Source organism: Zonotrichia albicollis, chromosome 3 (assembly GCF_047830755.1).
Source record: "Zonotrichia albicollis isolate bZonAlb1 chromosome 3, bZonAlb1.hap1, whole genome shotgun sequence".
NCBI classification, from domain to species: Eukaryota; Metazoa; Chordata; class Aves; order Passeriformes; family Passerellidae; genus Zonotrichia; species Zonotrichia albicollis.
In genome coordinates, this window is record NC_133821.1 from 89,877,712 (window position 1) to 89,903,977 (window position 26,266).

At 43.1% G+C, this 26,266-nt stretch overlaps 2 protein-coding genes across 6 annotated transcripts in view; one reads left to right on the forward strand and one right to left on the reverse strand.

The window, feature by feature from the left end:
• On the forward strand, positions 1-16,128 carry PDIA6 (protein disulfide isomerase family A member 6). The gene is made up of 13 exons (XM_005487196.4): positions 1-149; positions 3,084-3,225; positions 4,050-4,107; positions 4,752-4,878; positions 5,376-5,482; positions 6,853-6,986; positions 7,397-7,511; positions 8,414-8,554; positions 9,731-9,815; positions 9,909-9,981; positions 10,995-11,153; positions 13,722-13,818; positions 14,532-16,128. Exons 1-13 carry the CDS (start codon positions 20-22, stop codon positions 14,598-14,600), a joined length of 1,437 nt encoding a protein of 478 aa, XP_005487253.2. The 5' UTR covers positions 1-19; the 3' UTR covers positions 14,601-16,128.
• ATP6V1C2 (ATPase H+ transporting V1 subunit C2) overlaps positions 15,005-26,266 on the reverse strand; it is a 23,966-nt gene continuing 12,704 nt past the window's right edge. For all 5 annotated transcript variants that reach the window (XM_026793601.2, XM_026793599.2, XM_026793600.2 and 2 more), the window contains 9 exons: positions 23,224-23,318; positions 22,437-22,528; positions 20,744-20,842; positions 19,720-19,788; positions 18,700-18,792; positions 18,203-18,296; positions 17,769-17,866; positions 17,220-17,349; positions 15,005-16,424 (listed from right to left, as the gene is read on the reverse strand). In XM_026793601.2, the coding sequence (XP_026649402.1) occupies positions 16,329-16,424; positions 17,220-17,349; positions 17,769-17,866; positions 18,203-18,296; positions 18,700-18,792; positions 19,720-19,788; positions 20,744-20,842; positions 22,437-22,528; positions 23,224-23,318 (866 nt within the window). In that variant the 3' untranslated portion in view covers positions 15,005-16,328. The remainder of the gene's footprint in view (positions 16,425-17,219; positions 17,350-17,768; positions 17,867-18,202; positions 18,297-18,699; positions 18,793-19,719; positions 19,789-20,743; positions 20,843-22,436; positions 22,529-23,223; positions 23,319-26,266) is intronic.

A 26,266-nucleotide genomic window follows, 5' to 3' on the forward strand; every position in this document is an offset into this window, starting at 1 on the left:
CGGGGCGCCGGCGCGGCCAATGAGCGGCGTCCACGGCGGGGCGCGTGGCGCAGGCGGGGCGGGGCACGCAGGCCGTGGCGGCGGCGGCGGTGGTGGCCGAGAGAGCGGGGCAGCCATGGGGGTGCGCGGCGTGGGCCGGCTGTGGTGGGGTAGGAGCCGTGAGGGCCTGGGGCGCGGTATGAGGGGGCAGCGGGACACGGCGGGACGCGGCTTCCCTTTCCCCGGCTTCGTGGGCCCCGTCGTGGAGGGAGGGAGCGGGGCCCGAGGCCGTGCGGCCGCTCCGCGGGGCGGCGGGCGGAGCGGAGAGCCTCCTGAAAAGGGGTTGTAAGCCAGGTGGGGATCGGCCTCTTCTCCCAGGCAGCTTGGAGTAGGACTAGAGGATATAGTCTTAAGGTGCGCTAGGGGGGTTTTAGATTGGACATTAGGATGAATTACGAATTTCCTCACCCGTAGGGTGATTAGCTGTTAGAACGGGTTGCCCGGGGCGGTGGTGAAGTCACCGTCCCTGTGTTTAAGGGAAGACTGGACGCGACACTCAGTGCCCTGGTCTGTTTGGCATGGGGGTGATCGGCCAGGGCTGGACCTGATCTCAGAGTGCTTTCCCAGCCCCACTGATTGTGTGGGGGCAGCGCTCGCAGCCGCGGTCCGGCTGTGGCCGGTCTGTGCCGCGGGGGCGGGGGATTGCTCGGTGCCTTAGAGAAGCGCATGTAGAGAGAGCCTAAAGATACCAGCAGAAAAAAAAAAAGCCCACAAAAACCCAAACAAAATCCAAGAAAAGAAAACGATGGTTATCTCTCACCCTAATCAAAGACTGTCTTTGATTTGAGTAAGCGGCGGTGTCGTGCCTGCCTGGCTGCCCTGCCTCGCTATCTGGTGCTTTGAGGGCAACAAGAGAGCAATGAGGTCAAACGGAGGAGTCGATGGGAGCTGGTGTTCCCATCCCCTGCCCCTGCTGCCGCCTCTTGTGTGCCGGAGGAATCGGTAGACGATTCCCACTCGGGCCCTTCCAAGGAAGCGCCGGAGGTGCCGGGAGCTCTGCTCTGCTCGCACGTGTGCGGGGATGCGGGGCCCGGCACACCGAGCGCTGCTGCAGGAGGGGGTCATTGTAGCCGGAACTTCGCAGAATCTTCATCATCATCCCGTGACAGAAGTTTTTTTTATAATAGATCTCCTGACTTGCAACTTTACTGTTCAGTTAGAACTAGTAATACCAGCATGGAGCTGCCTTAGCTGGTTTTTGATGCTTTTGTCTGTGTTACTTGCTTACATTAGAAAACGACTTCTGTAGTTAGAGTATCTATTTCTTTTTTCCTTAATAACAAGGACAGATTTGCATTTATCTGGCTTGATGCTAATAGGAAAATGATCTTTTTCTTTGCTGAAGTTGAATTAAACCTTGAATATTTCACTATATAAAGGAAAGTTATGCCATCAGTTCATGACTCATAGTTTAAAAAATGATGCAGTGACAGGGGACTAGGTGAATTTCACCATGTACCTTCTTTTGTGAGTTCTCTTTAGCAGGTATATTTTATATATATATATCTTTCAAGGGACAGCTGAGTGAATTCTGTCTGTCGAATGTATTCTGCCAGAGATCACCCAAAAGGTGAAGCAAGAATCTGCTGATTTCAATTTAATGGTATCATTCTGTCTAGAGGAGGTTTTTTCTCTTGAGAGTGACTGTAACATTCAAGAAGCTTTATCCATCCTTTTTTTCTTACTCTACCCCAGCAGCAGCTGCTGCTGCAGGTCATGGTAACATGCTGTGACAGCTCCAGATTGCCCTGGAAGTCAGTTTTTCAATGCTGATGAAATGCTGCTTATGTATGGGCGTACTGAAGGGGCATAGCCAATCTAACACATACATCTGGTGGTGGAAACAGATTTTGATCACCCCAAAAGAAAAGGGTTGGGTCCTCGTGCTAAAGAAACCATTAGGATGGGGTAGTGGTGCACTGGAGAGGGGACTGGTTTATAGTGGCAATTCAGTCCTGATCTCTGCTTGAGTAACCTGGAAGATGTTAGTTCAGCCAGCTTCACTCTCCTGCAGAATAGGGGTAATGACACTGGCTTTTGTTGAGTGGGACTGTTAAAGTATAGGTGATTCTGTGCAGTCTGTATAACGTGCTGTAGAGTTCCTGCATCATTGACCTGTTTTTCTCTCTTGTTGAGTCTTGAGAGAGGATCTGCAGCTTCCCATTCAAGTTGTTAACCACTTGCAGCAAAGCTTTTTCATGTCTGGTTCTAACTTGAGTGTCTGAGCTCTTACTCTGTACAGTCTTTCATGGATTAAGAAAAGTTTTTTGCTGGGTGGATTTTGTTACAGAAACACTTGTCATGTCTCAGTCTCCCTGACTAGGAAGAAGGAAGGATTATGAGGTTTTATGTACAAAGTCTCAAGCAATAGTAAGTTCCAGAAATTCTCAGAAGTACAAAGCCATAAGAGAAAGCAATTTCCTTCTATCTTTTAATGTTTTGGGGTTTTTTTAGCATTCTCAGGATGCTTGAGTTGGTAACCAGAGAGATTTAGCTGTTATTCTCCAGTCTGTTCCTAAAGACATAAATCAGTGGTAGACTAAGATCCTCATGAGCAAGAATGATGCACTACCAGTGCATCAAGTGCTGGTCCTAAAATCACTGTAACTGTGCCAAGCCTAGTTGGGACAGTCCTGCATGATGTGATCCTATAAAAGATGTGTTTGAGTACCTGCTGTGCAAGAGGTTTGAACAATTGGCTTAGGAGTCTGTATAAGAACTGAAAGAAAACATAGCTGATGGTGGTCTGGTGCCAGCAGGAGTTAGGGTAGCTTTGATACAAGTCTCTCTGGGGAGCCATAGCAGGAGTGGTGTAACTCCAGCTAGCTTTAGGCACAGACCCTACTTTACATGATCCTGTGGAATCATATTTTAAGCAAGGAGGGAGAGCATCTATCTTGCCTTAACTTCCTTTTTGATCTGGTCTAACTGGAATCCCTTCCCACCACTGCTGATTTGCAAAGATGGGGAGATGTTTTAGCCATGGCAACAGGGAAGTCGTAAACGTTCAACAGGACTGCTGATGTCTTTGCTTTTCGTTGTAGGCACGGTGAGCTGCACTTTGTTCCTGGCAGTTAACAGCTTATATTCAGCAAGTGATGATGTGATAGAGCTCACACCAGCTAACTTCAACAAGGAGGTCATTCAGAGCGAGAGCCTGTGGCTCGTGGAGTTCTATGCCCCATGGTAAGAACTACAGCTGTGTACTTGCTTGCTCCTGTGACAGAGAAGCAGCACAGGAATGTGCTGCTGATAGCTCTAGGTTTCATTCAGTTGTTGGCCACACAGTTGTCAGTTTGATGGCCTCATGACTAGCAAAATAGCTGTACTTGGGATTCGTCCTTTAAATTATATTCATGAGGGGAAAAGGCAGGATTTGGCATTTCAAGTTTGCAAATAAAACCTAGTAGCAAAACCTAGGCCATTTTTCTACTTGATTTATTCTGGTTAAATTAGTATTGAAAATGACTGATTAAAGTGCAGTAGGTGAGTGAGAAAGTTCCTCACTTCTGTGTTTTCTGATCCTAATTCTGATGTGAAAGCACAGATCTGAATTCACACTTCAAATTTCCAATTTCCATTTAAAACTATTGGCTTTGTACATCTTAATTTAGCATCCCTCTTTGTCTTCTTTCTGCTCAGGTCCAGAGTATGGAGTCTCTATTTCATTTAAATTCTGGTTATACATATATTCCATCTTTGTACAAATCCTCTGTGATATTGCCATCCAAAGCTCCACGTTCTGGAGAAAATGGCCTTTTCTTGGGACAGCTTGACTCTGGACCAAGAGTTTTAGGGAAAGCTTTGCTGTGCCTCTTATAGTGTTGCTGCAGTCTATATAATGTGGAGGTTTTTCTTCAGAAGCCTGAGTGATGGTTTGATCTTGTGGCACAGGCTCTTTTCCTCTTCATGAGTAAATCCTCAGTCTCCTACAGTTTGCTGTGACTGTGAAATAGTTGTCAGATCTGAATGACATTTATCATATTTTGTTTGTTTGTTCTTTCTAAAAGGTGTGGTCACTGTCAACGGCTAACTCCTGAGTGGAAGAAAGCAGCAACAGCTTTAAAAGTAAGTTTAGCCTTTCAGGTGTGCTTGTGGAAGTGTATTGAAGAGAATTTGGCTGTTTGACATCTGGACTGGGAATGTGGAAGGGTTTGGTCCTTATAGCCATTAACACTTTAATCATTCTTCTCTAGCCAGAAAAGTGTTATTCAGGAACCTGAAAACTCGGAATTTTTGTTTTGTTTGGTTTGTTGTATCCTTTTTAAAAAAAGCCATTGAATTGTTGAGGAAGAAAGCCAGTTTTGTCCCTGTGAATTCTCATTATTATTCTTGACGACTGAAAACAGCTTTGTAAGCCATTGGTGTTGACTGTTTTTTTTAATTACAGAAAAATTAGTCATGTTGTGATTGGCTGAACCCTTGCCTAGGTGAAATATGTATATTCTCCTTCATAGAAAACCACACAAAAAAAAAAAAAAACCCCAACTAAATAGTGGCCCAAACAATTTAAAATTTATTTTGTCATGCTGAAGAAAGAAATGGACATTTATAGTGTTCTGTAGTTTAATGCTCATGGGGTAAAATACCTCTCTTCTGTTGCAGTCCTAGTAACTGCCCCTCTCTCTTCCCTTCCCTTGTGTCCCCAGCAGGCAAAAGGTGTTAAATTGCTGTAGAAGTCTTGGGTGTCATTTTTTGGTTTTTTTCTGCAGGGTGTAGTGAAAGTGGGTGCAGTAGATGCAGATAAACATCAGTCCTTGGGTGGACAATATGGAGTCAGAGGGTTTCCAACTATCAAGATATTTGGAGCCAACAAAAACAAAGCAGAGGATTATCAGGGTAAATGTGATGAATTTTTAGATGTTGCATGCCTAAAACCTTCCCTGAATGCAGTAATCATGGTAGCTGTTAATGCTGTGTTGAGTGGTTTTTCCTTCCTGTCTAGTGCTTGTAGTAATGGAGAAACAGATGGGTGGGAGTGGTTTGACTCAACTGTGTGTCTTAGCATTGTCTAACTGTCCCACCTGCAGTTCATAGTTGTTGGATCTTGATAGGGAGTTTCAAGGAATTATTCCCTTCTTCCTGTTTATTTGGAGCTTGCCATAGAGTCACTCCTCATAAGAAAAGCCAGGTAATAAAAAGGTGTAGTGAAATCTGTCTTGCTGCTTGTGTTTTTAAGTCAGATGTCCCACCACTAGTACTGTATCACTCATAGCCTAGTCCTGCTTTTCCTGAAAGACCATTAGGGTGAGGGAGGATTAAGTTTGTAATTAAGTTAGGAGCACACCTTAAACTGGCCTTTTGATGGTTTGATCATTTATTTTGCTGCACTGCAGGTGGCAGGACAAGCGACGCTATCGTTGAGGCGGCTCTAAGTGCTCTTCGGTCCCTGGTGAAAGAACGTCTTAGTGGCAGAAGTGGAGGATACAGTTCTGGAAGACAGGTATTTGAGGGAATGTGTGTTTGTTTTTCAGCTGGAGAGCTGTCTTGTACAGGACATCAGTGCTCCAAACTCAGTCACAGAATTGGAAGAGATGTCTGGAGTTTAATCCAGTCCAGGTGCCTTGCTCAGTGCAGGACTAGCTGGAGCAGATTGCTCAGTCTCTGTCTCCTAAAGTTGTATCTCCAAGAACTGAGACCCCAAATGGACTGTGTTCTCTGGGCTACCTCTTCCAGTGTTTGACCGTGTTCACAGTAGAAATCTTTCCTCTTATGTTTTAGGTTACAAAATCATAGAATGATATTTCTTATATTTCACCTTTGTCACTTTTGTCTCCTGTTGCAGCAAAGAGCCTGCCTTTGTTTTCTTTACTCTCCTGCACACTCTCATCCACACATCAGGTGCTCAAAGCCTTTAATCAGCTCTGACCATTGGCTGGACTTGCTCCAGTGTGTGCATGCCTGTTCTGTGGGGGAGCCTAGAACTAGACACAGCACTCCAGCTGTTTCACATTGTGCTGAGCAGAAGATTGCCTCCTCAGACATTCTGGCAACTCTTTGCCTAGAGCAGCTCAGGAGGCTGTTGACCACCTTTGCCACAGGATTGCAGTGCTGGCTCATGTTCAGCTTGCCCACCAGGGCACTTAGGTTTCTCTTTGAAAAGTTGCTTTCCAGCTAGTCAGTTCTCAGTGCATACTGGTATAGGGGGCTGTTACTCTCTGGGTGCATCTCCTTTTGAACTTTGGGGTTCCTGTTAGCCCCATTCTCCAGGTGGTTCAGGTACCATTTGCCTAATCCTAATCTAAATTAGACAGATTACGTTTTTTAACTTGGTAGTGTTTTTCTGAAGTTGGCTTGCTGGATTTCTTCCTGAAGGTAAATTGAAACGCTTCCAGCTTCTACTGCTATTTCTGAGTTGGGGTGCAAATACATTCTCACATCCTCAGGGTGGCCACACAGAAACCTGGGTGGACTGTGCCCTGTAGTGTGTATCACACTCCCACTTGTTTGTTTTGCCTGGAAACTATGACTTGGTTCCAGATGGCGTTGGGCGTTGGAGAGTACTTTATTCATGGACAGATCAGTGCATGAAGAACTGAAAAAGTGTTCCCCCATCTTCTTGGTAGTCTGCTTGACGTGATTTCTCTTTTTTCAAGAGAAGGTTCATTTGTTCTGTCTTGAAAATGCTGTGGGGAGTAGGCTGTGTGTACAGCCAGTTCTAAAAAAGGAAAGTTGTATGACCTAACACTGCCTGTTTTGTATCTTGCTCAAATAACGATCGTTTGGTTCAATGTGACACACACACAGGAGCTGGCCTGTGTGGGAGACCAGTTTTGGTTACTTCTTATGCGAGGGTCTGTTTGTTTCTTACAGAGCCGGGAGAGCGGAGGTGGAGATAAGAAGGATGTGATTGAGCTGACTGATGACAGCTTTGATAAGAATGTCATAAATAGCGACGATGTATGGATGGTGGAGTTTTATGCCCCATGGTGTGGGCACTGCAAAAAGTAAATGAGGTTTTACTTTAACAATTCAGTTCCTGTTAGTGCCTGTTTTGTGTAATACCCTTAATCCCTTAAAAGAGACCTTGCATCTCTGGTATACCAGAAGTGAGTTTTTTTGGAAAGTGATCTAACAAAAATTTGTGGGCGTCTGATTAGGGTCCCTTCATGCTGCTCTGGCTGCACTCCTCCTTAGCAGTAAAATTCCCAGTTATCAGTAGAAATAAGACCTGGAAGTTTTATTAAACTTTTAATTCCTTCAGATGAAGGACATCAGTCTTGTTTGGATAACCCTCTTAGCTGTCATTCGCAGCAAGAGACTTTTTTTCTTCAGTAAAACATTCTGCATAATGTTGAAGTGTGGTATACCTTTGCTAGCTCTGAGAGAGCTTAGGGACTTGTACTCTGTTTTTCAGCCTGGAGCCAGAATGGGCAGCTGCTGCCACTGAAGTGAAGGAACAAACTAAAGGAAAAGTAAAGCTGGCTGCAGTAGATGCAACAGTCAATCAGATGCTGGCAGGCCGATATGGGGTGAGTGTGCTCTGCAGTGGTTACAATTTCCTTTCCATCTCTACCAAATCAAATTTCTCTTCAATCCTTACTGAACTGTTCTTTAGTCTGGTACTACTTCAATGTTTGTGCCAAAAATAACTGACAAATTCAGTTTGTTTCCCACATATAATTAATGAATGATAAATAAATGGAGAAGGAGGAAAAGAATTATTCTGGATGTTGCTGAGGAGAAAGGCTATTTATTTCCATAACATCTTGTATACCTTTATCATCTGGAGTGAGAGGTCTCTTTCTTGAGACTGTAGACTGGTTGGGCATCTCTGGAACCCTTGAAGCCAATTATCAGGGATCACTCTGACAACATCAGCTGCCCAGATCAGGTGTGTTGCTCACCAAAAGAGAGTGGATACTCTTGAAATTTTAGTACAGTCCATGGAGCTTACAGTGTGCTGCATAGTTTCCCTCTAAGTGCACGTGGCTGACAGCATAGAGGGAGCACTGAGCAAGATTTACTGGAAGTGTAGCTGAAGGAGCTTAAGGTCCACTTATTGCCATGTAGGCCCAGTGTTGTCCACCCCCAGATAAATCAGAAAATCAATGTTTAATAAATATCAAGGTAAAGATAGTCCTCATGGTGCTTAAATCTGCAGTGCTTGGTGCATCTAAATTGAGGTAAAACCATTGCTGAGTCATCAGGCCAAAACCCCAAACAGCATTTTATTGTACATTCACCTTGTTTTGAATTGTTGCAAAGGTAGGAAGCTACAAAATTCAAGTTGAGTCAGAACATGTGAGACTTGACACACGAAGATGTTGAATCTCCTCCTTTGCACTTAGTTTAGAGGACATCAGACAAGCAGATAATTTCTACCATAAATATTCAGGTGTATTTGAGCTGATGGTTTAAACTTGTCTTGCAGATTCGTGGATTTCCCACCATTAAAATCTTCCAGAAAGGAGAAGACCCTGTTGATTATGATGGTGGGAGAACTAGATCTGATATCATTTCTCGTGCTCTGGATCTGTTTTCTGATAATGCACCACCACCTGAGCTCCTGGAGGTACCTATATATCATTTTCTCAAATTTCTTTTCCATCATACTCTCGGCAGCAGTTTTTACTGGTCTATATGAACTCTAAATAAAACTGCCTAAGTGTGGTGCTTCTGCACTGTTTTGCCCCAGAAAGGAAAGGATGACAAGCTTTGAGTAACAAAAAGCTGAATGCTCATTTCTGCCATCAATTTGTTGTTGTCTGGAAGATGGTCAGAATTGATACAGTGAAGGCATTGACAGGATGGTGCCAGGGTGTCTGAATCTGCTCTTGAGGAATGAGTGAAAAAGTTGAGTTCTGTTCCCCATCTCTTTTCTTACAATAAAAGGGCAGAGCCTTGCCATGTGCTCATTAGGAGATGCATGATGGGTAGTTTTGCTTGTTGTCCAAAAAACTCCACCCTCTGTCAGGAGGCTTCTTTTTTCAGCTTGCTGTTGGCAGATTTGAAATGGTGATCGCTCGTCTCCAAAGTGAGGTGCACGCAAGACAGTCAGTTGGGATGCAGGAAGGAAAAAACAAAAAAATATCTGTACTATTAGTAAAGATGTTTTTATATGGTGCTTATTTCATCTTTCTTATCCTTCTTAATTTTTTATTTTGTATGCATTCTAATATTAATACATCAATAGGTGTTGATGTATGTGTATATGCATACAATTGATTTATATATATCAGAGGCTGCATGCTTACAAATTTATTTACTGGTAGGATGCACAAAGGTTGGATACCACTGTTGTAGGTCACTGGATCAATTCCTTTTTGAGGCAGATCCCACAAAACCAGTGTTGCTGTTACTGTTGCTTGAACATCCTCATCCACAAAGGCAAAGGCTGCCTCTGCTGGCTCTGCTTGTGCTCAGAGCATTCACATGGGCCTGGGGCTGCTCTTTCCAGCCTTGGGCAAGAACAGTGATTTTGAGCAAAAAGTGACATCTGACTGGAAGCCTTTTTTGGTACTGCAGTTTCTTGTTGCTGCAAGTCTCAACAGAAGACTTTGTGAACTCTTTGTAAATTACTCTTGTGCTAGGGGACCAGTGAAGTAGAACAGACTTGTAAGCTTTTGTGTCAAGTTGTTTCAATGCTTACTGCCTTGCAGGATGGAGTTATTAGGCTCTTGGAGAGAAGTGCAGTTACAACTGAAGACCCAGATCTTACTGTCATTGACTTTGTGCTGCTTTCTTCTAGATAATTAGTGAGGATGTTCTGAAGAGCACCTGTGATGCTCATCAGCTCTGCATCATTTCTGTCCTGCCTCATATTCTTGACACAGGTACACATACAAGCAAGCAGACTTCTGTATGAATTTGTCACTTAAAACATGTAGTTGTGTATTTTAACTTGTCCAATTCTGTTTAACAAACAGGAGCTTCAGGAAGAAATTCTTACCTGGATGTCATGTTAAAAATGGCTGAAAAATACAAAAAGAAAATGTGGGGGTAAGTGTTGTTGTCCATTAGTCATCTTGGAAAAGATGTGATCATTTCTGGGGGTAAATGGGATAAAATTTGTATGATACTTGTTTAAGCTACAGAAAGGGTTGTTCCTTGTTCAGGGTAGCATATCTTGGTATTTTACTAATTACTGGAGAAATGAATGCTGTGACTTTAAAATAGCCCTTTTTAAAAAATTTCATCCACTTCTCAAATTCTGCATTTACAAGTGATATCTAAGCATTAATGAGATTAAGCATCTTTTACTCTTGTCCTGAATAGTCAAGTATTTTAGGGAGGTTTCTTTTACCATCTTTTGCTGGTTGGTGAATGTGCCAGTGTGACTGTTGAATTCTCAAAGAGACAAGTAAATTGCAGTTCATTAGCATGTTTCATGCTCTCAAAGAAACAGGCCAGCAGGCTGTGCCTTTACTCCTTCTTCTCTTAGGTGCAGGTTAGAATCTCTTGGACTTCTCAGGAAAGTGAGAGCTGTTCTGTCACACTGACTGCTGTGAAGAGGAGCAAAATGGCATGAAAGCCTGGGGGAAAATGCTGAGATTGGCTCATTCCAGAGGTTCCTCAGGCGTCTTGCCAAGATGAGAGGAATGAGGACTGAGTGTCCTTAGCTAGAAATCCTCCATAGTGATATTTGGGCAGGACTTTGGAATCTTTAGATCTGTGACTTAAGTCCTTTTAAACCTTCCCCTTAATACCAGCTAAAGTGTAGCTGTGTGTTCACATTGCTAACATAGTTCTTCCCCTGCACTGTGTGTAGTGGCTGTTCTTATCCAGCTTTTGGTGGGTGTGTGAGGGGGACTGGCCTAGAGGTGCTGCTGAGAGGGAGCTTTCTTCTGTTGTAAGGTTCAGGATCAGGAGTTTCCTTTTCCCTACTGACTTTGAAAGTGTCAAGGGCAATACAGAGCCCTGCTTGAACTCTGCAGGGTTGCAGGATATGTGATTTGAAAATTATTGTGGTGCCTATCCTCATTATTAGTTTCCTATTTCATCTTTTCCTCAAGGTGGCTGTGGACAGAAGCAGGTGCTCAATCAGATCTTGAGAGCTCTCTGGGCATTGGAGGCTTTGGGTATCCAGCAATGGCAGCTGTTAATGCTCGGAAGATGAAATTTGCCCTTCTGAAAGGATCATTCAGTGAGCAAGGGATTAATGAGTTTCTCAGGTATGTAATCTTTAAGTGACTTAAATCTTTCTGTATCTAGGGCTATGATTTAGACTACAAGCACACTCCTGCACCACACAAGACTTGCATGGTTAAGGGAATTAAGATGAGAATTCTGTGGAGTCAGGGAATGGTTTCAATGGCAATTGCAATAAAGCAGTCATTACCTCTTTTGGGTTGCAGAAATAAGTTGGCCATTTAGATAGGTAGTTTTAGTACAATATTTGAAAACAGAAGTAGACTTTGATTTTGAAAAATTCTGTTTGTCTTAAGAAATAACTTACTAATAAATTCCGTTTAATTCAGATGGTGCATTCTGACTAGTCATTAGTAATTGGAAAGTCCCCAGTTTGGGAATCACAGTGGGTGCTCTTGAAGTTCTTGAGGTTGTATATGTTGCTGTTCATCTTTCTGATTCAGTTTGGTCCTGTCTTCCCCCTCCCAACTTTCCATTCTCCTGGCACTTGATAAATTGATTGGGAGAGTTGAAACAATCCATCCAAAAAGTCAGTAACTCACTGCTCAGCACAAGTCCTGTGAAACTGCCTCTTATGTAGCTGGGCAAGAGCCAGTGCTGAGAAGAATGGAATAGGGAAAGGAAATGAAGAGGATGACAGAAGGTGGCAGCAGCACTGAAACAGAGCAACTAAACTTAAACTATTACTTTAGTGTGGTCAAACTGAAGTGGGAACTCTGCTTCCACATTGTCCTGGTTTATGGCAGATTTGGGAGAACAATCCTAAAGGGGTTCTTTTAGAAAGTAAATTTAAGCAGCCCCTCCCCCAACTGGTTTGGGAAAAGATTTCCTTGGAGAAAAGTGGAAAAAACCTGTTTATTTAACAGGCAAAGCATTTACCAGCACAAAAAAACCCCACCCTGTATTTAACAATAAAAGCTCTCGCTGCTCTGAAGAGGTGACTAACTCAAAGTCCCCTCCCTGGGCTGCAGTTCGGCTCACTCAGTGTGTTATCATCCCTCCAGTGCTGGAAATGCCGTGGCTCAGGCCCAGCCTGGTGGGCCACAGATGTGAGCTGCTGGTACTCTTCTGGGCTTTCAGTCCAGATCAGGTTTAAACCATTCAAAAAAAAAAAAATAAAAACCACAGTCCAGGGAACTTCTCTGCCTTAGCTAGCTAAAAGCAAAGTGCTCTCCTGCCGTCTGTCTGTGCTGCAGACAGCACTGTTCAGGAGAAGGATGTGGGGGAGTGAGTGCAGTTTCTGATAACAAACTGCGCGCTTCTTCTCTCTCTCCCTTTGCTCTTGGAACCACTTTTAAAGGTGCAAAACTTATTTCTGGCCTAAACAGACAAATGGGGATAGAAGCATTATGAAGTCACCTCAGGACACACATAAAGGATCAGCTGCTGTAAATTATGCAAGAGCCCTTGAGACCTTACTTTAGAAGTGTTGTTTCCATGTTTGTCCTTGGAGAATGGCAGAGAAACAGCAAGAATTGCAAAAGCAAATGCAACAGCCTCTCCCCACCTTGCCATAAAAAGCACATTAATTGAATGCAGTTCCTACTGGATTAATGGAATCAGTGCTATAGTCTTATCTGTGAAAGTGATCAGACTTCCTTCTTAATGCCAAAAAAAGGAACATTCTTAGGGCATCGAGGTAAAGTCAGGATACAGATGCAAGAGAAATACCAGATGGTTTGTACTAATGCACATGAAAGTGTCTGCCTTTGTGAAACATGGCAAATTCTCTTAGTCTGTCCATCTTAGTGAGGCCTCTCCTGGGTGAGGCTGGATGGTGCTTCAAGGACACAACAGCCAATTTAACAGCTTATATTGCATTAGGTTTGGTATTGTCTTATCATGCAGCACTGCTTGCTAGAATAATCTCTTACTGCCAGTTCAGCTCAGCTATGCTGCCTAGAGAAAGCAGTATGATCATGGCTGGTGTGGCTGGCCATTCACTCAGCTGATGTAGGCAGCTTCTGCAATCTAATAAGCAGTCTCAGCAGTGTTGACTACAAGTAAAGAAATAGGCACTATGAAGAGCAGAAAAACTGTCAACTCCATTTGGGGACGAATGCTAATTCAGTCTTGCTTGCCTCTGAAAGATGCAAAGGGATTAGGTCCTCAGGATTTTAATGCTGGGTTTTTTCAGCAAGCCTAACTAGCAAGCTTAGGATGGAGTGCCTCTAATAAAGCTGGTTACCTCAAACCCTGTGGAACCCATGGAGGCTGCCTCCAGTAAAGAAAATCATTGGTGATTTCCACTAACACTTGCAGGTGACTTCCAGAACTAGAATTACAGGCTTCCCTTGGAGTTGCTTTAAGTGATAAACTGTTAAAGAGGCTGCATTGATCTCATTTTTACACTGCTGAACTATGAAATAGTGTATCTCACAGATGTCTTTGAATCCACTTGTGAATTTTCAATGGTGCTTTAAGAACTCTGTAATTTTCTGCTTCTTGAGGTTTTTGCATTCAGATAGTTTAGATCTACTTAAAGAGATGAAATCTTGAACTTGTATTCCTCTTATCTGAAGCAGGCTCTGTTCCAGATGGCTGGAGGTTGGAGGAATTCCTTAAATTTAATTCTGTTTGTTTTTTCTCAGGGAACTCTCTGTTGGTCGTGGCTCTACAGCACCAGTGGGTGGTGGAGCTTTCCCCAAAATTCATTCAGTTGAACCTTGGGATGGCAAAGATGGTGAGGTAAGAGATACTCCATTTCTGAGAGTGCTCAGCAATAGTGTTCAGAAGTAACTAACAGCTGTCAGTGTGAAAGTTCCTGTTCTAACAAGATTGTGGCAAGTTGTGTTGGTGGTTTCCCCTTATCTTAATCCTGCCAGCAGACCAAATGGTACATTGATCATCTGACATTGCAGCCCAGATGTTCCTCCTGCTGTTAGGATGTGATCTGAAAGCTGGATCACTTGAGGCAGAAATGTATTACCACTGCTGACTAAGGGAGGTGGTAGTGCATGCATTCAACACCCCCAGTGTTGTGGAGTTCTGAATATGCTGACCTTGCCATCAAGGTTTTAATGCCAGAAAGCTTTAGGTAAAGCCTGTGTAATAAATAACATGGTGACCAAGTCTGCCTTCTTAAGGTTCAACATTGGTGTAAAAACTGAAGTTACTGCAGCCTTTGATCTACTCCAGATAGATAAAAACACAGAATAGGGTAGTAGTTTTGTTACATTGTTTATTTGTATAGCCTTCATCTGGAGTGTTTTGATTAGTGAAAAACCAACCTCCTAGTCTAAACTCTGATCACTTGTCCTGTGCTTAGTGCACTTGGGAGTTTTGTGAATGAAAGAGATGACAGGAGAGAGCTTTACTCTCAGGATGAAGTAAGAATCTTTCCAACTCAGGGATCTCCTGGCACTTCTAAACATGTACTCAAAACCTTCCCTTTTTAACAGCTTCCAGTTGAAGATGACATTGATCTCAGTGATGTGGATCTGGATGACTTGGGTAAAGATGAGCTGTGAGATCTTCAGGAAACAACTTTTCTTGGGAGAGCCTGTGCAGCAGTTTGCAGCCTGGATCACAATCAGACAGATATTTCAGTGGCCTTTTTCTGGAGAAGTAGCACATGACACACTGTGCTAGTGGATGCACTGCAGCAGTGGACTGTACGCATCTCAAGAAAACATTGCAGAAATTCTATGAATTGTCATAACCAGTAAACTTGATTGTATTGTGTAACAAATATTTTGAGGACAACATGGATATTTCTTTGGAACATCTTGAGTTTTATTTTGTTGATAATGTGCTGTTTGAGTGTTACTGGAGGCTGTTAGTGTAACCAATTTTAACTGTAATTTTTTTCATGGAGGTGGAAACTGCTCAGCTTCTGTTTCAATTAAAGAATAAAATATTTTTTGACACACAGTGTTAGTCTTGTATAGAGTAAGAAAGGTGCACATAGTACAAGCAGTCCCATTTTGGATGACTCTTCAAAGTGAACTTTAGAATAGAGGTTTGTGCAGAGGGGAGTCCTAAACCACCTCCTTGCTGTGAGATCTTGACAGTTTGGCTAAAAAGCTTGATAAGATGGACAATCTTAGTTTAAATGCTCTTCAGTCTTCCTTTTCCTGTTCCTTCTCAGGGGCTTTCTCTTTCTTTGTGCCAGGCTTCATAAGATCATTATAACAATGGAAGTGGGGTTGCTGCTGCAATGAGAGATGCTGGGAGCTGTCAGTCTTTTCCCCTGGATTAGTGATGAAGCTAATCTCTGGTTTAGGGCATAAGGATTTCCAGGTGCTAACAGACAACCACCCTGGTGCTGTCTCCAGCAAATAAAGTAATATTTCTTCACTTCCCATCTGGCATTGTTTTGATCTGAAATTGCTATTTCCTTTGGAAGGGGAATCAGGACTGTGAATAGGGATGTTTACTGCTGCTTTTTTAATAAAAATACCATCATTATATTGCTCTCTATGTCTTGTATATTGGTGTGTAGTGAAGTGACCCTGATGTGATCAGCTTGTTTATAAATAAGGAATGAAAGAGCTGAAAGATTCCCCTTCTTTCAAGGAAATAACATAACGTGGATATTTGTCATCTGGTGTCTGTAAGAGATTGCCCGTAGTTCATCCTCATAAAAGGCAGTGTCGGAACCATGGGCAGCCAGCAGTAACTGCTGATGCTGTGCAGGACATGTGCTCCAACTCTTAACTCATCCCAGCAGATGAGCTGTAACAGAACTGTTCTAACTGAAATATCTTTGCAAAAACTAAACTCATGAGTACTTGGGACTGTAAGTCATATTATGATAAGTTCCACAGCACTTTCCTCTGGGGCTTTTGGGTTTTGTTAAATTAAAGGAACTTTGGGCTTTGCTCTGATGCTTTCTACTTTTTCTGTTTGGATTTTTTTAAGTTTGCTTTGTTAGAAAAAGAGGACTGTATACACCTAGTAGATCCGTTAGCCACCATACTTTTTAATTTGTTTTATTTCAAGTCCAGTAGATATTCCATCTTTGTAATTTACCAAAAAATAAATACTACCATAGTACCTCTGCCTCTGAAATATGTTTTTGTAAAACTATGAATAAGAGATAACTTTTACTGTAGTCACTAAAAATTACTAGAAGTGGTAGGAAGCTCATCCTGCTACAGTAGTTGCATTTTAATTTGACTTTCAGCAGCTAAAGATTGTTTTACAGTAACATGACAGTCTTGAAACTTAATAGATGAAGCTTGAGCAATTCTTCTTTAACTGCAGTCAAGAAGACTGAGGTCAATCTTGAAATAGACATAAGGATAGTATTCTTGATTGTTCAGTTGTAACCCAGGGATGTCCACGCCAGGCTGCAAAAGGAAATAACCACTTTAGTACCAGTAAACCTGCGCAGTTCCAAGCTCCAGGGGATTGCTTTTGTGCTCCTTTCCCACAGGTGCAATGGAGCTTTGTATGTGCCATGCTTAAGGTGGGGAATTCACTGAGAATCTGCTCTGCTTCTTGTTTCAGGCTGCCTAATGTAATTAGCATTGAGTATTCATGCCTGTGCTGTTATGAACTTGTAGCATTTTTGCGTGCTTCAGCTCACAGCAACTCATCTCTGTGTTCCCATCCTGCAATGGGACCCATGCTTGCTGGTTTTAGGCTGTTTTGAAGGCCTGCAACCTCATTTATTGCTTAAGCCTAAATTGTTTCGAATTGTAATTCAACATACGGGGAAGGAGAAAGCAAGTACTGCTGCTTTTTGAAGGCCTTGTTATTTATAAATGACAGCCTTTTACAGAGGACAGAGGTGTGACAGTCCTAGGTTTTAGTTCCAAATTAATGTTTCTTGCTTGTGTCGATCTGAATGTTTATAGTAGATTTTAAGCTTTTTATGTAGATGAACAGCCATAATTGAGCAGACCTGTTTTGTACTGGTAGCTGTAAACATCAGATGCTTCAAGATGCAAGCAATCTCTCTGCATCATAATCTGAGCCTACCCTAATCCAGTCTGTAACCAGCTGGGATTAGAGCTGCATCCAAGACTCCTGTCATGGCAAGATGTGAGCAGATGCATGCTCTAACCCCATTACAGTGGAAGTGTTCATTCAGCTAAGCTGAGAGAAGCTACAGCATGTGCACCTGCGGTCCAAGTACATACATCCATTATACTTGCTGCTGCAACTTCATCCAGGTGTTTGAAGACCACGTTCAGGACGTCTCTCAGGCGCTTCACAGACTTCCTGTTTGGCTGCAGCAGCATTGCTTGGAAATTCACAGGGAGGCCATACCTTGGAACACAACATACCTGATCACCTGCTGGGAAGGGCCACAGCCGTCTGCTCGTGCCCTTCTCCCTCCTCAGCCTCCAGGCATGCCCACTGGTTGTGTGTTGCAGAAACAACACTGCCTCCTTATTGGAAAGCCTTTTCTTTTTGAAGCCAAAAGTCAACTAAACAGTGCCTTTCTGTTTTCCCCTTCCCTGTAAGTACCCCCAAAAAATCGTTTTTCACCAGATATGTATGTCACCTTTTTTGTGGATGTCTATATTGTCTGCTGTGAGCTTCTGGAATGGAGTGTGTAAGGCACACACCTCGAGCAAGACAAAAAAGGTGAGTAAGGGCTCTTCCCACAAAGGACCTGGACCAGGAAGAGAGCTGTACATTTTGACTTGCCCAGGAATCTCTGCCTGCACTGTGTGTGTACTCACCTGAGGACAGATTCAACAAAAACTCTCAAGGCTTTCACGTGAATCCAAGCCACAAATGCTTCACTGAAGTTCACCTTCAGCCAGCGCAGTAAGGGGCCCTGTGAGACCAGAACAGTGCTGTGATCCCCTCGCTGAGTGAAGCAGTTCCATAGCTAGCACTGCCACTGAGGCCATCATGGACTGCTGGGATACCTCCCAGGCAGCCTGATAGTAGCTCCCAGTCTATCAGAAACTCAAGTGACCTTGGCCAAATCATTATTTTTCTTAATTATGATAATTTTATTATTATCATTATATATGCCTCAGTTTTATGGGCTAAATGAGCTCACCAGAGACAGTTGGAACCATAAAGCCATTTCTGAGAGAGGTGTTTAGGCACCCTGGTAGCAAAGGCTGCCACTATGTGGGCCACCAACTCATAAGGTGCTACTTACATATTGTTGCTTCTTGTCAGAAGCTAATTTCATCAGCTCTTCCTTTTCACATTTCAGTTCCTTCTCATCATAATAAAATTCTCGAACCATGAACCTACAATTGAATGACATTTGCTCTCACAAGCCTTAGTCCAGGCAAACTCATTTCTTTTTTCCAAGGAGAAGCAAGTATGGGAAGTTGCTAGCCATTTAAGCCATTTAACAAGTTAAAGTATGGGGAGGGTAGGAGCTGAAATCACCCCCAGAAAGCCAGCAGAATGAGAGCAGAAAGGCCAATTCCAGGATCTGTAACTTGGAGCTTAAAGAAAAGGATCACTCATTCTGCTACCACAGCTCCTTCCCACCTTGCCTTCTCAATGGCTTTAGGACCAACAGAAACACAAGCAGTCAAGAAGTCCTAAAACCAGTGATGGATTCAGCATCCTGCACACACAGCAAGCCTCACCCGATCCTCATCTCTTGCTAGCCTGCCCTGCCCAGCAGTCAGGGCTTCTTACCTGTTCTCCCTGGCTTTAGCCTTAAAGTCATCCATCACTTTTCTAAATAGGGTCACAGTGAAGAGTCCTCCCTCTGCATCCTCAGCAATCATTCTGTGGGAGGGAAATCCACTGCTGTGATTTGACATGGCAAATCCCTCATGCCTTTTTTACCTACCTCATCTTCCTCTTTTGCAATTCTTTCTATTTTCGTTTATGATACTGAACAACACCCTGCTTTTTCAAAACTGCTGTGACAGAAATAGGAAACAACAACTCTACTTGCACTGGCTACTCTATCTCAATGTAAAACTCAATTGGTTTAGTTCTTGAGCCCACTGAATACACACATATTCTGTCTGCCTGATTTTTCTGTGTTTCCTGGTAACATTGCCCCAGCTTTACATGCACTTGTGTTTTCGTCACAGGCAGTAGACAAGACAGCTTGTTTCTTTCTCTATGCTTTCCACCTTCTGCATTTCAGGTAATACCATGGTCAGCTTTTGTGCCCTGGACTGGATCTCATAGTCTGCATGAGCTATGTAATGGAATATTTAAGTCCTAGGAAAGATTTTTTTACCCAAGGTGAAAGAATGAATTAATATGGCTTTTGCTAGTTCAAATGACAGTATGCTGAATTATTCTATGCTACAACAGGAAGCAATTAAAAATGCATATTTAGTGTTTCATCTTTTTATAAAGTACTTTCCATAAAGCTCTATATGATTGCATATGTCTGAACTATACCTCAATTAATGTAATAAATTGCCTGTTTTACACAAAAAGAAGCAACAGTCTGGTTGAAAATAAAAACAAATAGATTACAGGAAAAGAGAAGCTAATTGTAAAAAAACCTGACCTTTCTTTCTTTCATCTGTACTTTCCTTCAACAAACTAATTTCTATTTGAATTGCAAATATATTAATGTGGAGCCTATGCATTTAGACTAGTGATTTCCTCTAGGATCCACCAGTTTGAAGGACTGAAACAAGACAGGGATCTCAGAAACAAACACAGAGCTTAATTTGGAATTTCACTTACTTGGTGGAGCGAGGTACTACCATATCTGAGAGTGATTCATAGGTCTTCTGCCACTGTACATAGCTTGACCTTTGAGCAACACAAAACAAAGCACAGTAAATAAATACTATATACTGGAAAGCAAATGTTGATATATGTAGTTAATTATGCTAATAACTTAGGGTAGAAGGGTTGAACTCTTTGTGCTTGGTTATATCATTAAAATGCATTAAGCCTATCCTTTCCTCTCCTAGTCACCAGCTGAGGAGATGCTTCCCTCAATACTACAGGCTGTCTTCGCTTTGGATCTTGGCTTCAGGAAGGGTCAGTATCAGGAAATTGATGGTGGGAAGAACGTGGCATATACTTCCAGGCTGCCACACAGTGTCCCATGCTCCAGGACCCCTGCACAAGCTGCTCTGGTCCATGGGTAGGTGTGCTACATCTGCTATGTGCAATCCCAGAGCTGATCTGGTGCTAGACTGCACTCATGGTGAATGCCAGCCCTGTGAGAAAGGAACAAGGGTATGGCAGGAGTTTGCAAAGAGAGAAGACAGAAGAGGGATGGTGCTGTATGTGTGTGCTGGGACAGGGCTATATGGAGAGGAAAAGTTTTGTGTAGGGCTCTGAGGAGAACCTGGTGTAACTTCCCTATTGTCAGCAGTCATCCTATGTATGACCACTTACAAGAGTACAGCCAGCAGAGAGAGATTGTGAGTTGAACAGGTCTAATTCCTTTTAGAGACTGGCTAGGCTGCAGTCAAAATCTGGTTTTCTTTTAGCTCATACTATTCCTATCAGGAGACTGAGAACCCACTTGTAACCATGAAGAACCCTCAGGCCAATTGTCCTGCTCCAGCTTTGGCACAGTCTTTATCTCCCTCTTTTGTGCTAGCACCACTCTTGGCAGAAATTGTTTTTTCTTCTTTGCTACGGGCTCCACCTGTGTCCCAGCAGGGCAGTCAGGAGCTGCCCCAACCTGACGAGATGTCACCTGGTTGTGGTGCTTAGGCCTGGGACTCAGTGCCACCCACTGCTGCCTTACTTTGGCACCACGACGAGCAGCGTGATAAGATACTCAGAGTTGAGAACAAAGTCTTCTTTGTGCACAATGTCTGCCAGGGTCCGGGTCAGAAGATTTCCCCTACGGTGAAGAAGACAAAGTAAAAATAACAGTAGCAGGAACTCAGCAGTGCAACATTGGGGGCATTGTGCTGTGGGTGGAGATGCTAATCTATACTGGGGTAGAAGAAGGTCCAGAAAGAGGTGGCTAAAGGACACAGCTACACTTCTTAAATAGCTGTTCTGTTATTTTTACTCTAACTAAAAGACTCAAAAAGTAACTAATACTAAAGGACACAATATTGGTGACTAGAGAAGGCCAGTTTATGTCCTTTATGTAAAACACACCATTCTGCTGCTATTGTTTTTACAGTAAGGGTGTAAATACTTGGGAAGTGCACATCTGCTCCCAGTCATCACCGCATCTTGTGGGAAGCACCTGCTCTCTCAGGAAGCCTGTTGAGCTGCTTGTGTGACTGTGCTGCAGGCAGAGTGAAACATGTATGTACAGACCTAAGTTATCACAGCAACCTGGCATTCCTGGACTGCTGTGGACCAGCAGGCTGAGACACTCCTGCTGAACAGCAGCGAGAGCAGCAGTCTCATGCACAGGTGGCACCTGCAGGAGGTCTCCACACACTAAGCCCACCTGATCACATTAATTCCTAGGACATGTAGATAGCCAGGGCTGGCTGTATGTGGCTGGAAAGCACTAGGTGTGAAAAGGAGATGCCCTCCCTGTCACTGGGCAGGAGTGAAGAAGGACCTAAATTATTAGTTTTGGGTTTGAGGTTCCCTGGGCCAGTCTAAATATTAACTAACTGGCTGGTAACTTATTCAATGTTTGTTCAACCCAAGCTATCTAGCACTGGTGGACACCAGAGTTGACAGCATTTAAAGATGGAGGAATGATGACAAGGAGAATTGTCCCTGGCCATCAGGTCTCCATTCTTCTCCCTCTGCACATTGGTGGAGCCCCGGCCAGCAGGCAGCCACCTGTGCCCTGTGCCCAATCCTGAGTAGGAACAATAGTATAAAGGAGCATGTGTTGGGTGAGGGCTTGCACAGCATCATCTAACTTGTTTTAAATTTACTACTTACTGGATTTTACCATTCTCCCTAGTAATATCCTAGAAAAATACCCAGGTGTCACCACTAACATAGGCAAAGACCATAAGCAGATGAAGACAGGAGAGAAAACATTTGGGAAGCCTGAACAGTGCATTACCTGAAGCAACAGAAGGAAAAAAAGAAAACAAAAATATAAGTGGGATGCAAATGAGGTGCAGGATCAAGAAAGACAGAGCTGTTTCCTTTGGAGCTTTGCAAATGCTGTTCAGAATATCAGGCACAGCTCCATGTGGCAAAGGAATCCACCAGTTGACACAGCTCATCTAATTTCTGACTCCCTGAAGTCCCATCAGAGCAAAACAGTTGACTTTTCCCAAGACTGCCTGCTCACAATGTCAATAAAATCCTATTAGGAACTTCAGTCTCCCTGAGCTAATTTTGAGATATGCTGACCACACCAGCTACCACCTGTTCTCATTGGATCTCTAAATGCTCAGCATGTTCTAAAGCTGGAAAAGTTGTTCCCACCAGAACACAGCAATGGGTGTGAGCACATACTGTCCACGTTTCGGCCAGCAACAGCATCCCCAGTGCAAAATACTTACATCGTTTTCTTCTCCAGGCTTTGCAAATTTCCTTTAATGTTGTTGTACGCAGCTGATCGAGTCTTCAGGTCTGCTTCTATTTGAGTCACTTGCTAAAGCAAAGTGAAAAAAGGGAGTCAATGCAGTGCTTGAGGGCTTGCTCTCCCCTCTGTCCCACAACTACCACCTTAACACAGAGACACAGCTGCCAGCTCTCCTAAAACCACCAGCCTGTGGCCAAGAGAGAGCCAGGGTCAGAGCTCCCCTGGCGCAAAGGCCTCTGCAGAAAGTGGGGTTCGGTCAGCTGCTGCTGTGCTAGAGCTGTACCTAAGGGGCAAGTTCATGGTTTTATTTGTTTACCTACATTGAACAACAACACATCATGCCTTTCTGAATGAAGTGACAGTGTAAATAATTCATTCAGCCTGAAGGCTTTTGATTTAATATCAGACTAACAATTTCATGAAAAACACCTCTGAAGTGGAGAATAATATGGCAGTATATGAAAAAAAAAAAAAAGAAAATTACAATGGAGGGGATTAAAGTGCACAGAACATATCAATGTACTCTAGTGAATCTCATAAAGGACCATATACTTACAGACTGGATAAATTTCAATATATGTATCGTTATTTTAATTTATACTGCAATAGTAATATCAACTGCTTTAGTACAAAGTGTGTGCTTCTGAGCTTGTTCCTGCCCAAACCAAAGGCAAAGGTTCCTCTCCTACCATGAGGGGAGGGATCTCAATTAGTCAAAAGACACTTCCCCAAGCTGACATCTTAAAATCTGGAGTACAATTTACCTTTGATAATGCTTCTGATATATTCTTCAGTGGCTGCTTTATGGGGTATTTGGCCATGTCCCACTCAAACCGTGTCAGGTAGCTAATGAGGTCAACTGAAAATAAAAAGAGATGCATGAAAGCAGATAGTGTACCAGATGGCAGGTCAAGCTTTGGGGAGCAGTCCCCAGCTATAGCTTAGGCATAGCTCTGATTAACTTCGGAGCATTAAAAACCAGAAGCCTACTTCTCAATTTTATAGAAATTTGATCTAGATCAAATATGCACAGATGACCCAATCTAATCAACTTCCTAAACATCTCCAAAAATTAAAAGTTAAACCAAAAATATTTTTTGCATTACACCTAAAAGTACAGAGAAAGTGTAAAATTATCTGTATCAGTGGGACACAGCAGTGTACAGCTACTCTTCTTCACAGTAAAAGCAGTTTTGTGTAAACTCAATCTAGACTTCTGCAATATGCCTGAATTTAATCCCAGCAACAGCTATCAGAAAAATACTTTGTGCCCAGGATCAGCAGTAATATTTAGGGTTGCTGAGAGCCTGATCAAAGGTACTAAGACTGTAGCAGATCTCACTTCTCTGTGATTCAGTCAAGTGCTCACTAGAAATCAAACAAATGCAGGTGTGATGAGGAATTCCTCACTGACTTTTCACACAAAGGTCCCCATTTCACACAAAGCTAGAGGCTATTTATATAATAGATAAATCCAGTCACAGCATCCAAGAAGAGAAATTCACAACAAGGACCTGTGCATGCAACCCTCAAAACAAAGCACCCTTGGACCACAGGGACCCACAGCTTCTTTCCAGAATGAAGGGGAAATGAACACATACAACACCCAGCTCCTAGAACAAGGTTTTTCCTGTTTCACTGTTTGAAGATCAAGGGCTCTTAAGGTTAGGAAACATTAAGGCTTACATTATGGTACCAAATAAAGAATTCTCCTCCAGCAGCTCATGAAATCAAACAGCTCTTTGTCTGAGTCCTAAGAGCCTTTGGATGCTGAACTCACCACCACAGTGTTCTTGCAGACCTTTCTAGGATGGGGTAAAGTCATGCACCCCGCCACAATGAGAAGGGCTGGAATGCCCCCCCAGAAAGTTAGGGAGACGAGGGGAAGGCGGCAGGCAGGGTCTCAAGGTCTAGACAAGGAGGCCAGAAGCATGTCACCTAAAGGGTGGGCTTCCTTCCAGACCAGGAGGGTAGACATGGAGAATGTCTGGGAAGTTGCTCTAAGGTGATAGGGAGCAAAACAAGCTCAATGTGCTAAGTAAAAGGACATGCATGCTGGGGCACTTCAGTGTTCTTTGCTGCCTTGTTCAGAGAGTTAATTCAGTCCCACAGCAAGGTCTGAGCACAATTTCTTATGGGCTGGACTTTGAGGTTTAGTTAAACCAAGATGCATGAGAAGGAATGTGAAAAACTGTGTAATTGCCATACTACCAGGCTGAGGGTACTCTGCAGTCTCATGTGATACTCTCCCTTGGCAGGAAAGTACTATCCTTTCCATGGGCTTCTCTCACCCCACAACAGAGTCAGTTTACCCTATTAGATTTCCAAAGCATGGAAAATCTTATGTTAGGAGAAATAGACTTCTTAACAAGCGATGAACTGCCTGGAAGGCAGAGAGCCCTTGCCATAGCAGTGTTCTCCCCATCTTGCAAAACCACAGCTGTGTCAATGTCCCCCACATTCAATGGTCAAGAGTCATAGAGCAAAGATCTAACTCTTCCTGCTGATACCCCATCAGGAATGAGCAAATTTTGATGCACAGGGAGGGTGTAGAAAAGGGGCAAAATGGCAGAAGACTGGGAGAGCTATGACACAGCTGCTGCATGCACACTTCTCTGTTGATGCTTGCTAGTGATCTCTGTGGGGAAGGCAGACAGGTCAAAAATACTTCAGCAACTAAGTTCACACAGCATTTTCAGCACAGGGTACACAACACAAGGATTTCACCCTGCTGCCTTTCTTCTAAGCTTGTGGGCTCAGGCTTTGCAGACACAGGCTCTTTAAAGACAGACACTGACCAATTTATAGCTGATGAGATATATAAGTTCCCTGAAGAACCTCACATGTCCTTTCTAACTTCACATTCCTTGAATCTCAGCAGCATCCAAATGTTGGGCAGTTGAGCACTGCTTGAGTTCTCAGCCCAGTTTTTCAAGCTCACTCCTGAGTGAACTTGCCAGTGCTAGCTGGCACTGGTGCAGGTTAGTTAAACAGCCTGATCCTGGGGATGGAAAAAACTACTGTGAACACACTAGCACAGCTGTGTTTAAAATGCCAAGCAGCCCCAGCACCCTGATGCTCCTGGAATGGCATCCCTCATTTATGGAACCTGTTGAGTCACTTCTAAAAGGCTTCACCCAGCTGCCCACCCAGGAGAGATGATTCCTACCAGCTCACAGCTGCCCAGGGAACCCACAGCCTGCATGTCTCATAATCCAACTTACATACCAGCTCTAAAACACAATGTTAAATACTTCCTCTCCAAAACACTCAATTCTTCAAAATTGTTATGATTCCTATTTTACTTTGTTTTGGGCTCACTATAAGGAATGGCTCCACCACTTACCAATTTTTTAAATTCATTTAGGTTTAACATTTCCATAAATGGAAGAGAATTTGGTATGAATCTTTGAAGGACAGCTTTACTTACATTTCAAGAAAGGTTGTTTATGCTGTTATGATATATTAGAAGTTTCTATATTACACAAGCACACATTTCCCTCTATAAGAGGAAAATTTGCATGTGGCTGCTTTCAACTGTTATCCACCGAAAAGTTGAGAGAGTGTGTGTGTGCAAGTTCATGTAACTAAAAGTGCTGTATTTTTTACCATTTTGCATTTTTGTTCCTAAAAATCTAGCAAAAAAACTTTTTAGACACATAGCCACTACCAAACTGCTAGTGGGGTTATATACAAGTGAGCTAAAGCCAGTGTTACTTAAAACAATCTTGGGATGGTCAAATAGTATGAAACAGGACTGTGCAACAATAAATCATGTCTTATAATTTTGGTTCTGATTTCACAGCC